Below are 11,850 nucleotides of genomic sequence, written 5' to 3' on the forward strand. Positions count from 1 at the left end.
ATAGAGATAGAGGAGTAATATGACATTGTGATCAAGATCATGGGCTCTGGAGCAAGATCTGGGTTCAAATCCTGCCTCTGCCACTTGCTGTGTGACACCAGGCAATTTACTTAACTTTTCGGATGACTCAGCTTCCTCAACTGTAAAATGGGAATATTTGTACTTACCTAATAGGGCTGTTGAGAGGATTAAATGAGGTAATATATGCAAAGTGCTTAAAACACTGCTTCCCACAAAATAGGCCCCATTTAACTGTTGGATATATATATAAATGAATATTACATATAAAATATACATGTAAAATACAAATTTTATGTGTATATAATACACACATATTATATGTAGGCTACATAAAAAATTAGGCTATACTCCAAACATTTTAAAATTTTTGATTTAAAAAATGTTTAATCTGATTGATGGGTCTGTGAATAATTGGTGTCGTTTTCTTGCTTATCTGCAAGTTCTATTTATGTACAAGTATTTGCTTAATCAAAATAAAATTTTAAAATTTAACCATCTAACAAACAAAAGCAAACTGGAACCCTAATCCTTAGGGAGCCCTTCCTGACTCCTAGGGAGGAGTGATATCACTGTTCTCATGACTCTTCCCATCTTACTTCCTGGAGCTTTTGACTATGAACTCCAGGAGCCCAGCTGGAAACAGAGCAGGGAGTGTATTCTGAAAACAGACAGTGGATACTTCTGGCTGCAGAAAAATATCCCTCACATATTAATGGTGCACATCAATTTTGTGCAACCTTCCCGTCCCTGATTACAACTCTATGAAGGGTAGCTGGCCTCCGAGGGCTTGCCCAAGGTCACAGTGAGCAGATGCAGAGTTCCCAGCTCAGACCTTCTGCTGCCACTTGAGCATGACCAAGATGGGGCAGGGGTTTCTGTCTTGGGGCTCTTTTCCCTGAGGAGTATGACTTTACCTACCTGCCCATCTTCAGATCCTTGCATGGTAAACCTTACAAATGGACAAATAGAAGTCCCCAGAAAACGAAGGTCCAAAGACATAATCCCTAAATTGGCCACAAGGTGGCAGCACCAGGCCTTGTTTCCATCGCCTACACGGCTTCGCATCCTCTACCGCCCTCTGGTGGTTATGGGGGGAAAGGCCCGGGGCCTGACCAAGGAACATTTGGGGGAAACTGAGGCAAGGCTGTCACCTCTGGGGGATACTCGGTGACAGAAGCAGGACTCAGTCAGTGCTCCACGGTGTCCTTGGGTTAAATGGCCATTATCCAGCCCCAGTCACAGGGGACGGGTCTAGCTGGCACAGACCCTGTACTTTTCATCAAAGTGACCATTCAGAGGAGGTGGGTGAGGAGGGGCTCCTCTCTGCCTGCAGCAGCCCCAGGGATAAAGCCCCAGTCAGGAGTCAGGCCCCTATCCCCAGCATGGCTCTCCCATCAACCATATCCTCCCCTGAGAAATGCAAAGACAGAAGAGAACGTCTCAGTCTGTGAAAACGAAGAGTGGGGCGGTGATAGCTGGGGTCTGGCCTGCACCAGGGGCCTCCTTAGCCAGACCAGGCCTCAAGAGGAAGCCGAGGCTGGGAGACACAATCTCTGGGCTGAGCAGGAGGAGCAGAAAGGGCAGGGAGCACAGGGTGGGGTTGTGGGTGGCGAGACTCTCCCCAGGCCGTGGACAGAAAGTGGAACCTCGTCCTAAGCAGGTCACATCAAATGCTCCCTTTGGGGAATTTGTGGGGGGGGGGGTTGTTTGTTTTGGGGGGAGGTAATTAGGTTTATTCATTTATTTATTTATTTTTGCTTGTATTGTTTGTTTTATGAGGGGCAGGTGATTAGGTTTATTCCTTGATTTCTGCTTGGAGGAGGTACCAGGGATTGAACCCAGGACCTCGTGGGTGCTGAGCATGCGCTCTACCACTTGAGCTACACCCTTCCCCCCTTACTTATTTTAATGGAGGTACTGGGGGTTGAACCCAGGACCTTGTGCATGCAAAGCACACACTCTACCACTGAGATATACCCTCCCCCTCTTTGGGGAATTTGTGATTGAGACAGAGCAAGGTGAGTCAGCCTCCTTGAGCAGCTGGAAAGGTACCAAGTAACCTGAGATGGGTAACAAGGAAAGGCTGTGAAGAGAAGGGAACCGTGGGGAGGGGGCAGGGATACAGGAAGGCCCACCCCCAGCGCCCGCTGACACCTCTGGCCTAGTTCCCACTCTGCTGCGGGAGGATCTGGGGTCCACAGGCCACCCCAGGTCCTAGGAGCAAAGGCCCCTCAGGACTTAAAGGCTGACCAGTGAAGGGGGAACAGCATTCTAGCTCGACAGTGGTTACTCTGGGGACCCGAACACCTGCTGGCCCCTCGGAGGCGGCTTCCTTGGCTCCTCACCCCACAGCCTGGTGTGGCCTTGGCTTCTCTCCTTCCTCCCACAGGAGGGACACGCCCAGGGGGACAGGAAGGCCTGGCGGGTGGGCTGTGGTGCACCCACACGGCGGAGCACGCTGCAGCCGTGAAGACAGCCGGTGTGACACACGTGCCAAGGACAGATGCTCACAGTGGGCATGGGGAATGACACAAGTGGGTGGCAGACAGCCCCGTGGCAGAAGCTGAGGCTGCTGCTTCCAAACATGATGCTGCCTGCCTCCAGAGCTTGGCACGTCCTCCTTATTTGAATGTTTGCTAAAACGAGGAACATTAATTATTTTTATGTTTCAAAAAAATTAATAAAGTGTAAAACTCTCCTGAAAGGACTTGAGGGGGCTGTCCAGTCACTCCCCAATAGGGGGGGCCCAGAGGGTGGAGTTCAGCACCCTGGCTGCCTGTCTGGCCTCTGGAGGGCCACCTCAACCGGCCCCTCATCTGCTGAAACCAGAGAAACAGGGACCTCAGACCCAGGGTGCCCTGCTCTGAAGGGACTCCACCCACAGCCCCTCAGTGCTCCCAGAGCCGCTTCTCCCTATAGACCTCTGTCCCAGCGCCCACCCCCTGTGAAGTCCCAGGCCTGGGACTGAAGGCCTGCAGTGGCCAGCTGCTGCCCAAGGGTCCTGGAAGGGACTGTGTTCTCTGAACCTCAGTCTCCTGGTCTCTAGAGAGGACTAGGAACAACTCTTGACTGAGCAGGGCATCCTTCTACACGCTGACCTGCACCCTGCTGTAGAACCCTCGCAACCTCCCCTTCAGGTGGGGAGTACCATGCCCATTTGACAGGTGGGAGACCCAGGCTCAGAGAGGGATGCCCCTGCCCAGAGTCCCAATCAGTCAGGAGCAGAACTGGACTGGTGCCCTGGGCCGTCTCTGAGCCTCCCTGCAGGGCATCCCATGGCGGTGTCCCAGGGATTACGGGACACAAAGCCTGCTGAGCCTTGCACCCCCGCCTGACATTTAGTAAGCACTGGGCAAATGGTATTTACCATCAGGGCTGGGCTGGCCTCATTCCAAAGCCCTCCCTAACCAGCGCTGGCCGCAGACCTCCACGACAGCGCCGCCACGCAGGGAGCAGCAAACCTGTTCTTTATTGCAAATATGACACACAGTCCCGGAGGCACCTGGGAAGAGCAGGAACCAGGGAGAGCCAGGGAGGCCCTCCAGAAACCAGATGGTCCCTACTTCCTTTGCCCAGGGTGGAAGCCCGACCAGATTCCCACCCACAGGGCAGAGACAGGGCAGCCTTGAGAGCCCCAGAGAAAGCTGAAGAGCAGGGAGGCCCAGGAGGGGGTTGGGGAGGGTCAGCCCTCTGGGGCTGCAGTGGGAGGTAGCCTTCCGTGGCCCTGGGGGAGGGCTGTGAATGAAGACAAAGTCTTAGCTTTGTCCCCCAGCATCCCAGGGCCCCAGCAGGTGTCCAGTGTTAGAAGCGAGGGGGCTGGGGGTGAGGTGGGCAAGAGGCCGAATGATCCTGTCCCCTACTGCACAGCATCGCAGCAGCCAGGTGCTGGCTCAGCGACCCTGGTCCCCCATAGTCGGTATCTTCCACTGTCTCCCCGCTCTTCCCAGCAGGGATGCTCAGTTCACTGGGGGGCCTCAGCGATGGCCTTCTCCACTCGTAGGTACCAGGGCTGGATGCGCGTGTGACGCATCATGTCGTCGAAGGCCTCCAGGCCCTCCATCACACGCAGCACACCATACACGGCCTGGGGTGGGTACACAGCAGTATCCACACCAGGCCTGCCCTCTCCCAGGTATGTGCCCGGGGCCCATCACCTCCCCCTCTGAGAGCCCCATGACCCTCTAAAGGGCCAATTTGCACACCGGGCTTTGAATGAAGTGTGTGGGATGGCTGCAGGTTTCACCTGCCCCGCATCCATACCCACTTCTGGGCAAGAACGGCCCCCAGAGTTTCCTTTGGGTAAATGCCCTCCCCCACTCTCAGGTCCTAAGGTTTGCGGAGAGGGGACCCCACCATCCAGCTCCAAAACTCAGACCTGGTAATCAACACATTCCTCCCTGGCCAGAGGACTGCTTCAAGGACTGGCACTGAAGCCAGGTCAACAAGACAGTCCCAGGACCTTGGCTGGGGAGAAGCCTGAAACCCTGGTTTTCCTTAAGCGCTTGACAACAGGCGGAACCAGGTGACTCCAGGGTGCAGGAGCCGTGAGACGTAGGTATTGCCCACATCTGGGCTTTCCCCACCTGGGCCTCCCCCCACCAAGGACAGATCCTTCATCCTGTGCACCCCCTGCCACCACCACACTCACCAGATCAGCCAGGTTCAGGCTTCTGGCCCCCCATGAAGGGCCGATCTTTGCCCACAGCTGCCACCCACTTGTTGGCAGCCTCATAGAGGTCCTCACGCACATCATCCCGGAGGTGGTGCCTGGGCAAGGATGGGGACAGTCCATCAGGGGAACTTCAACACCTGGCCCAGGTCGGGCAGCGAGAGGGACTGGGGGCCAGGACTACTCCTGACAGGGCTAGGGGGGATGACAAGAGACCCGACCACGGAGAGGGAAACAGAGGAAAGCAAAAGCAGGGACCCAGCTCTGGACTCCAAGGCCAGCCCTGCTTCCCCTGGGGTAGGGGAGGCAAGCGGGAGCTCAGGGTCTGAGTCCCAGCTTGGCTGACGCTGGGGCTCGGCGATGGCAGGCCCCCAGGTGTGCATACGCGTGCGCACACACGCGCACCATCACCTGCTCTTGAGCCGCTTGCTGATGATGTACATGGCAGCTGCACCCATGTACTTGGCCATGGCGCCCTCCACGGCCCCGAAATTGCCCTCCTTGACAATGTAGTCAAAGGAGGCCAAGGCCTCGGCCGGCGTGCGGTACACGTTGGGGGAGATCAGGTGCACCAACCAGTCGTCTGCCCACTGCCGCCACTTCATCTCCTCCCTGTGGGCAATGGGGGGACAGGGGGCGGGCCAGGCTGGCTTCCTGAGCCAGGGTCTGGGAGGTGGGGAGCAGACGCACTATCCCGACCACCCAGTATACGGATGGGAAGCCGAGGCCCGAGCAGGAGGTTTGCAAGGAGACTCAGTCCCGCCCGTGATGGCCCCAGCCCTTGTGGTCTCCCGTGCTGCTCCCCACTCACCATGTGGCCCCCTCTGGGGAAGACTCCCACCCGCCCTCCCGTCTCCCCAGGGCCGGCCCCAGCCCCACTCACGTCCTCGCCTCCTTCCCTCCATACATCCGCTGGGCTTCCTTCTCATCGAGCATGAGCCAGTACTTGTTGCAGAATTCTGTCACCTCCTTGCCCTGGTCATTCACAGCCTTCATGGGTGGATAGTAGGTGATGATGTCTTCCAGCGGCTGCCTTTGGGGGATATCCAGAGTCGCACCCCAATTCCTTCTTCCTCCAGGAGTCTGAGCCCTCATCTCCTCAGGGTGAGCATCTACCCCAGCCTGATCCAGCCCAAGAAGCAGCCCACAAAAGCTTTCCACCCTCTTGTGAGTGATACAGGAGGTCTGGCAGCAAGAGGGTTTTGGGAAGCACTTCACTGCCAGGGGGAGCGGTGCAGAGGAGAGGAAGGAGGAGTTTCGAGTCAGATGCCCACAGACCATTCTGGAACTCTTAAGTAGCAGCCCTGGCCTGCTCCCAGGTGAGGCCTCCCTGAGTTGGGAGAGGAGGTGAGATGCAGCACCAGCCTGGGCCTCAGGCGCTCCTTACCCTGACACCAGGTAGGTCTTGAGGGCGCTGATGATGACAGAGGAGTCGTTCAGTTGTTGCTGGAGAAGAGGACAGTTGAGATCAAGGTTGGGGTGGGGGCCGACCGGCCACTGCCAGCGTCACCTGGGGCTCTTAAACAATACTGACACCCAGGCGTGCTGCAGAAACTGCTCAGGTGGAACCTGAGCATTGTCCATCTGTCCCTGGGGGCTCACCCCTAAAATCCATGCCCCGTGGGATTGCCCCCTCCCTCAGGGCCCAGTCCCCGTGGTCAGGGCAGCCTGCCCCGAGTAAGGGAGACGCCGGTGTGGCTAGCGGGGAGGAGGGTGTGGGGGAGGGCCCAGGGCCTGAGCCCCGCTCACTCACACGCTTGGCCTCTTGAGCACTGAGGGGCAAGGCAGACTCAGAAGCTACATTCTAGGAGCCAAGCCCTACACCCCCAAGAGTACGGTTCTCTGTTGATTAGTGACGCTAGCCAAGAGAGGCTAAGTGGCTGGCTCCAACACACACAGCCCGTGAGTAGCAGAGCCCCACCTTGAACCCAGACCACCCTAATTTCAGAACCCACATTGTGAAGCTCCATGGTGCTCTGCCTCCCTTAGACCTGCTGGTTCATAAACCTCATAATCCTTGCCCAAAGCCTAGACAAGCCAAGCTCCTTCCAGGGCTGCAGGGCAAGGCCTGACTCAGGGGTATTACAGGACAACCTGAGACACTCGGAGGGGAGGCTCCCCAAGGCTCACCAAGCTCTCTCCTTCCTGGGCCAGCACGATGGGCACCTTCCTGTAGGAGGAGAACTTGATCTCGGCCCTACGCACAGGGTTCACCTCCACCACCTGGTAGGGCAGGGCATGGAAGTCGAGGAAGGCGCGGACCTTGCTGCAGAAGGGACACGTTTTGTACTGGTACAGAGTCAGCTGCAGGCGGCTGGACAGAGAGAGCTGGGTGAGGAGCAGAGGAGGAGGCTTCTGAGAACTGGTGGCCTGGCCCAGACCCCACTCCCAAGCAAAAGTTTCCCAGGGGTCTTCTAGGATGATCCTGAGAACAGGAGGAATGGGCAGGGAGAAAGGGAGGTGCAGGGAGGTGGGGAGCAGGCTCAGAGGTCCATCCAGTGGGCTCCCCAGGCAGGAAGTCTGTTCTGTGTAGGAGGAATCTTCCGGTCTTTGCTCAACCCTAGACAGACATCGCTCCTCTCCTTCCTGTCCCAAGGGAACTTCAGACACCACCAGGTGTGACTGCCCCACAGATGCAAAGCAACTGTTTCAACTAGGAGTGCCCACCTCTACTCCTTCAACCCAAGGAACCTCGGGGTGAGGAGGAAGAGCCCAGTTTGCCAGAGTGGGTCTACCTCAAATCTCCAGGAGGGGAGAGTTGTATTTGGGCCACCCGCCTGCATTGGGCAAGTTAAGCAGGAGAGAGAATCCCATGTGCACTTGCTTGCATGTTTGAAAGCTGCAGCTGCAGCCTCCCTCCCCCATTGTTCATAGATGGGAGACTGAGGCAGGACCATGGAAGTGGGTGGTCAGGGACATTCGGAGAACTCCACCCCTCATCCACCCACTCTGGTTCCCCTGGGACTAGGAAAGGGGCGCCTGCGGGTGAGTGCTGCTGTGTAGAAAGCATCACAGGGCAACTGGGCCACCACCAGGCTGGGGGGACATCTCCTGCCTCCTGTCTCAGGAGCTGGTGTCTGAGACATCAGTTCCATGAAAATATAAGTAATAATACCAATAAATAAATCCAAATCCTCAGGATTTGGAGATAGTGGTAGGCAGACCACCAAATGTTTGGAAAATGATAAACTGTGAAAGAGGCTTTACCTTTTCAGTAATCTCCAAATCTTTCCGTTAAAAAGTCTTTAAAAAACGTTAGAAAACGACTTTAAAACAAAGACAATTCTAGTTAGCAGGCATCAGTAGCTCCCCCATTTCATTGATGAGGACGCTGAGGGAGCGGAGGCATAAAACCAAGCCACTCGCCCAAGGTCATGAGCGGACAGAGGAGGCGGTTCCTGACCCCGCCGGTTCCCAGAAGTCCTGTTCGGCGCTGAGCCCAGCACCCCTCCCGAAGGGCCTGGGCTTACCTGTCCGGCCTGGGCTTACCTGCACGGCTGAGCGCTCCGCGCTGAGGTCCTGGGCGCGCAGGTGCCAGCGCGCCGTGTGGTACAGCCCCAGGGCGCCCCCCAGGGCCAGTGCCGCGGCCCCCAGGAGCCGTGGGCCCCCCTTGCGGGCGGTAGCGGCGGGGCCCGAGCCTCCCGCCCCCCCTGCGAAGCCCGCCCGGCTCTGTGCGGGGAATCCCAGCGTGGGGCTACAGCCCAGCCTCCAGGCCAGAGCGCGCCCGCGGGGCCACAGCACCCGTGCAGCGTGTGCCATGTTCGGTCATCCGGCGCTGCGGGCGGGCGCCAGAAACAAAGATGGCTTGGGCTCAGGCTCCCCTTAAAGGGGCGGGTCTCCGGCGCCCTACAGGTTACCAGGGGTGACAACGACGCCGAGCGAGAACAGCCCCCGCGGGACCGGGCGTAATTCCCCAGCGCCCAGCTTACATACACTCGTCAGAACCGAAGAAACACATCCGGTGATGTCTGGGAGTTGCTCAATACCCCAGCTTCTAAAGTGTAGCTGTAACTGGTCTCGGTAGTGACCTGGGGCCGAATGCAGGAACTCGGCCACGTAGCTCGCCTTGCGACCCTCTGGTAATATGCACCCAATCGAAAAAGACTGACCCCTTCAGAGTATCAGGGAAAGAGTAAAGGCGTTGAGTCCGAGAGAGACACGGAAACTGACCAGTCCAACCCACATTAGGTGGGCGCCCTCGACTCTGGCTTTTTCTGCCCTCCCGCGCCCCTGAACTGTTTCTTCTGTGACCCGAACCATAAGATTCTTCATACACTAAGGGGGCCTTAGAAACCACGTGTCTCAAGATTTCGCTCACCGGGAGGCGCCGGCGCGCCGACCTGCAGCAACCCAGCGTCAGGATGGGGCAGAGTGGGGATCCCAAGCTTCCCTGCCCCTCTGCCAGGCTCTTTCGCCCTAACTGAGGGCCCGAGCCTCAACCACCTAGGCTTCTCGGCGGGCAGCCCCAGGGTAGCCCCACCCGGCGACCGGGACAAGGGCGGGGCTCGGGGAGTAGGCAGGTATCTGAAGGCCGAACAGATTCTGGGCGGGGTGGGGCGGAGTCTGAAGGCTTGGTCCTCAGAGAGCTACGCACCGGGGATGAGGCGTGGGAGCTGAGCTGCGACAGGGACGGGGCTCTGGGCACGGAGGGACGTAGGACGGAGGGGATAGGCGCGGGGTCCCGGCCACCGGGCCCGGTTCTACCGAGGCGTTCCGCTCTTCCCGCCCCGAGTTCCATCCCCCGCCTCCACCCCGCTCCACCTTCCGCCTGCCGCTCGCCTTCTGCGCGACGTTCGCCGTGCCCCATCATCGTGCGACCCTAGTGGCGCCCAAGCCCCTAATGTCAGGCCCCAATCAGGACCTGGGCATGTCGGTGGAGGGGGGCGCGGAAGGCGAGAACAACGGCTTCGGGGAACCAGTTGACCCCGGCGGGGTGTGGGGGCTGCTAAAGAGACCTTTACTTTTTAGGGGGTGCCCTCCTGGGAATGGGGAATCAAGGCCGAGATAGGGGCCAGGAAGGAACCGCAGAGCCCTCCCCATCACCCGCCCCAGGGTGGGTCCGGAGCTGCAGGTTCCCTCCCGGGGTTCGGGGCGAGCACCTGCGAGCTGGTCCCTGGAAACTGCAGCATTCGAGAACTGTGGGAAACTGGCCCCGTTTTACAGATGGGGAAACTGAGGCTGCTTCAGGGTCACTCGACCTTTTTGGATTGGGATTCGCTCAAGCCACTTTTTCAGCCCCTATGAAGATGGAGGCTCCTGAGGGAGCGGGGCCGGGAGTGGACCATCTTGGTTTAGCCAAGGGGCTGTCTGGGTGGGTTGCCACCCTGCTGAGTCAGCATCCCCTGCCACCTTTGCTGGTGTGGCCTGGAGCCTTGGTGAATGTGACTTGCTTACAAAAGCTGCCTGTTGCCTGCACAACACTGCAAGAGGAAGGGGTGGAAAGACAACCATCAGCTCCCTTCTCACCATCTGGAGCCTCAGTTTCCCCATCTGTAGAATAAGGATAATGGTTGGTGTCTCCTGCATTGAAATGTATCAGGATTAAATCGGAAAATGAATGGGGAGAGGCTGGAGTCTAGTGAGGCTTGCGCCTTAAAGACCCCTGTTTTTTGCCCACCTAGCAGCTGCTCCACCTTTGCCAGACAGAGGAAGGAAGCCCAATGACCGTGTCCTCCACCAAAATACTTGGCAAATTCTCCCTTTGTCATCCTGGCCAAGATTGGGGCCCACGCCTCTTGTCCTGCCTTCCCATGCTCACTGCTCTTGGTCTACGCTGCCTCTTCCTTAATTCATTCCAGCCAGGGGCCTCTTGTCTGTGGCTGAGCTGGATAGATCCATAGGCCCAAGTCTGAGCAAATCCCAGGGATGTCTATGCTCTTTCCTGTTTCTGTGGGACATCTGGGGACAGGTGGCTGAGACTCAGGGTTCTCACACAGAAGAGAGAACAGAGCCTCTGTGTATGCACAACCCAGATCCTGCCAGTCCAGGAGCCCCATTCCGGGCTATAGCTACTGTGACCTCCCATTGGTATCTGACCCTGGTGGCCAGTCTCCTGGGCACATGCCCCTCAGTGGGTTCATGACCCCATGCCTGCTTATTTTCCTTCAACCTCTCTTCTGCAGCCCTGCCTCTTAAGAATTGGGCCCCTCTAGGCCCCATGCACATGGTCTTGGCCACCTCTCTCTTCCCCAGAAACAGATGGTTTCTGTTACCATCTGTATCATGAATGCCCAGCCTGTGGTTTCAGGTCAGCCCTATCCTGGGTTTACAACTGCCTCTGGGACACCCTAGGCACCCCACTTCCATCCTGGCATTACCACCCAGTTGGTTATCTTCCCCACCTAACCATTTTCTCCTCTTCAGCTTCTGCCTCCATCATCAAGGGAGAACCCATGATTCCTGCCAGCTTCTTCACCCTCCATGACTACCCAGCCTCTGCTCTGCCGCTTCTCCTGACCCTACCAGTTACCCTCTCTAATACCCCAGTGGGTTCTACCCAAATGTCCCTCTGCCCCTTCATCTCACTCAAAACCTACTGAAGAGATGAACCTCAGAATAATGATGCTGAATGAAGGAGGCCAGGCAATAAAGAGAATACTGTTTGGTTCCACTTACATACAACTAGAAAATGCAAACTAATCTATGGCGACAGAAAGCAGATTGGGGGTTACCTGGGGGTGGGGAAGGGGGTTTGTGATGGAGAGGAACAGGAGGGACGGGGCATGAGGAATCTTTTGGGGGTGATGCATATATTTACTGTCTTGACTGTGGTGGTGGCCTCATGGGCACTTATACATGACATGACTTAACAAACTGCTCAAAAATCACAGTGAAAGGGGTATGTCAAAAGGACTTAGGAGCTCCCAATGGCCAAAGTTGGAACAATTTTTTAAAATTTATTTTTTGATTTTATTTATTTATTTTGAGGTGGGAGAGGTAATTTGGTTTATTTATTTACTTACTTATTTTTAGCAGAGGTACTGGGGATTGAACCATTCTAAGCATGCACTCTACCACTAAGCTATACCCTCCCCCACAAAGTTGGAACAATGTGATCAACAAAATTAATTAGTGTTGAATTATAACCCAAAATATAAAATAAATAACCATGAGTCCATTCTGATATAAATAAATGATTGAATTAATTAATAAATGGGGAG

General features: G+C 56.4%; 1 protein-coding gene and 1 non-coding gene across 2 annotated transcripts; both read right to left on the minus strand.

Moving 5' to 3' along the window:
- Positions 1-1,930: 1,930 nt before the first annotated feature.
- Positions 1,931-2,002, minus strand: TRNAA-UGC. Its single transcript has one exon. It is a non-coding gene; the product is annotated as a tRNA-Ala (tRNA).
- A 1,468-nt stretch (positions 2,003-3,470) lies between these two features.
- On the minus strand, positions 3,471-8,517 carry PTGES2 (prostaglandin E synthase 2). Its single transcript, XM_006181881.3, is given in 8 exon segments — positions 3,471-4,105; positions 4,670-4,684; positions 4,686-4,788; positions 5,102-5,302; positions 5,574-5,723; positions 6,078-6,136; positions 6,821-7,018; positions 8,180-8,517. Coding segments are annotated over 8 exon segments (1,119 nt in total). The 5' UTR covers positions 8,450-8,517; the 3' UTR covers positions 3,471-3,982.
- Between the last annotated feature and the right edge of the window lie 3,333 nt (positions 8,518-11,850).

This window comes from Camelus ferus, chromosome 4 (assembly GCF_009834535.1).
Source record: "Camelus ferus isolate YT-003-E chromosome 4, BCGSAC_Cfer_1.0, whole genome shotgun sequence".
Classification (NCBI taxonomy): Eukaryota; Metazoa; Chordata; class Mammalia; order Artiodactyla; family Camelidae; genus Camelus; species Camelus ferus.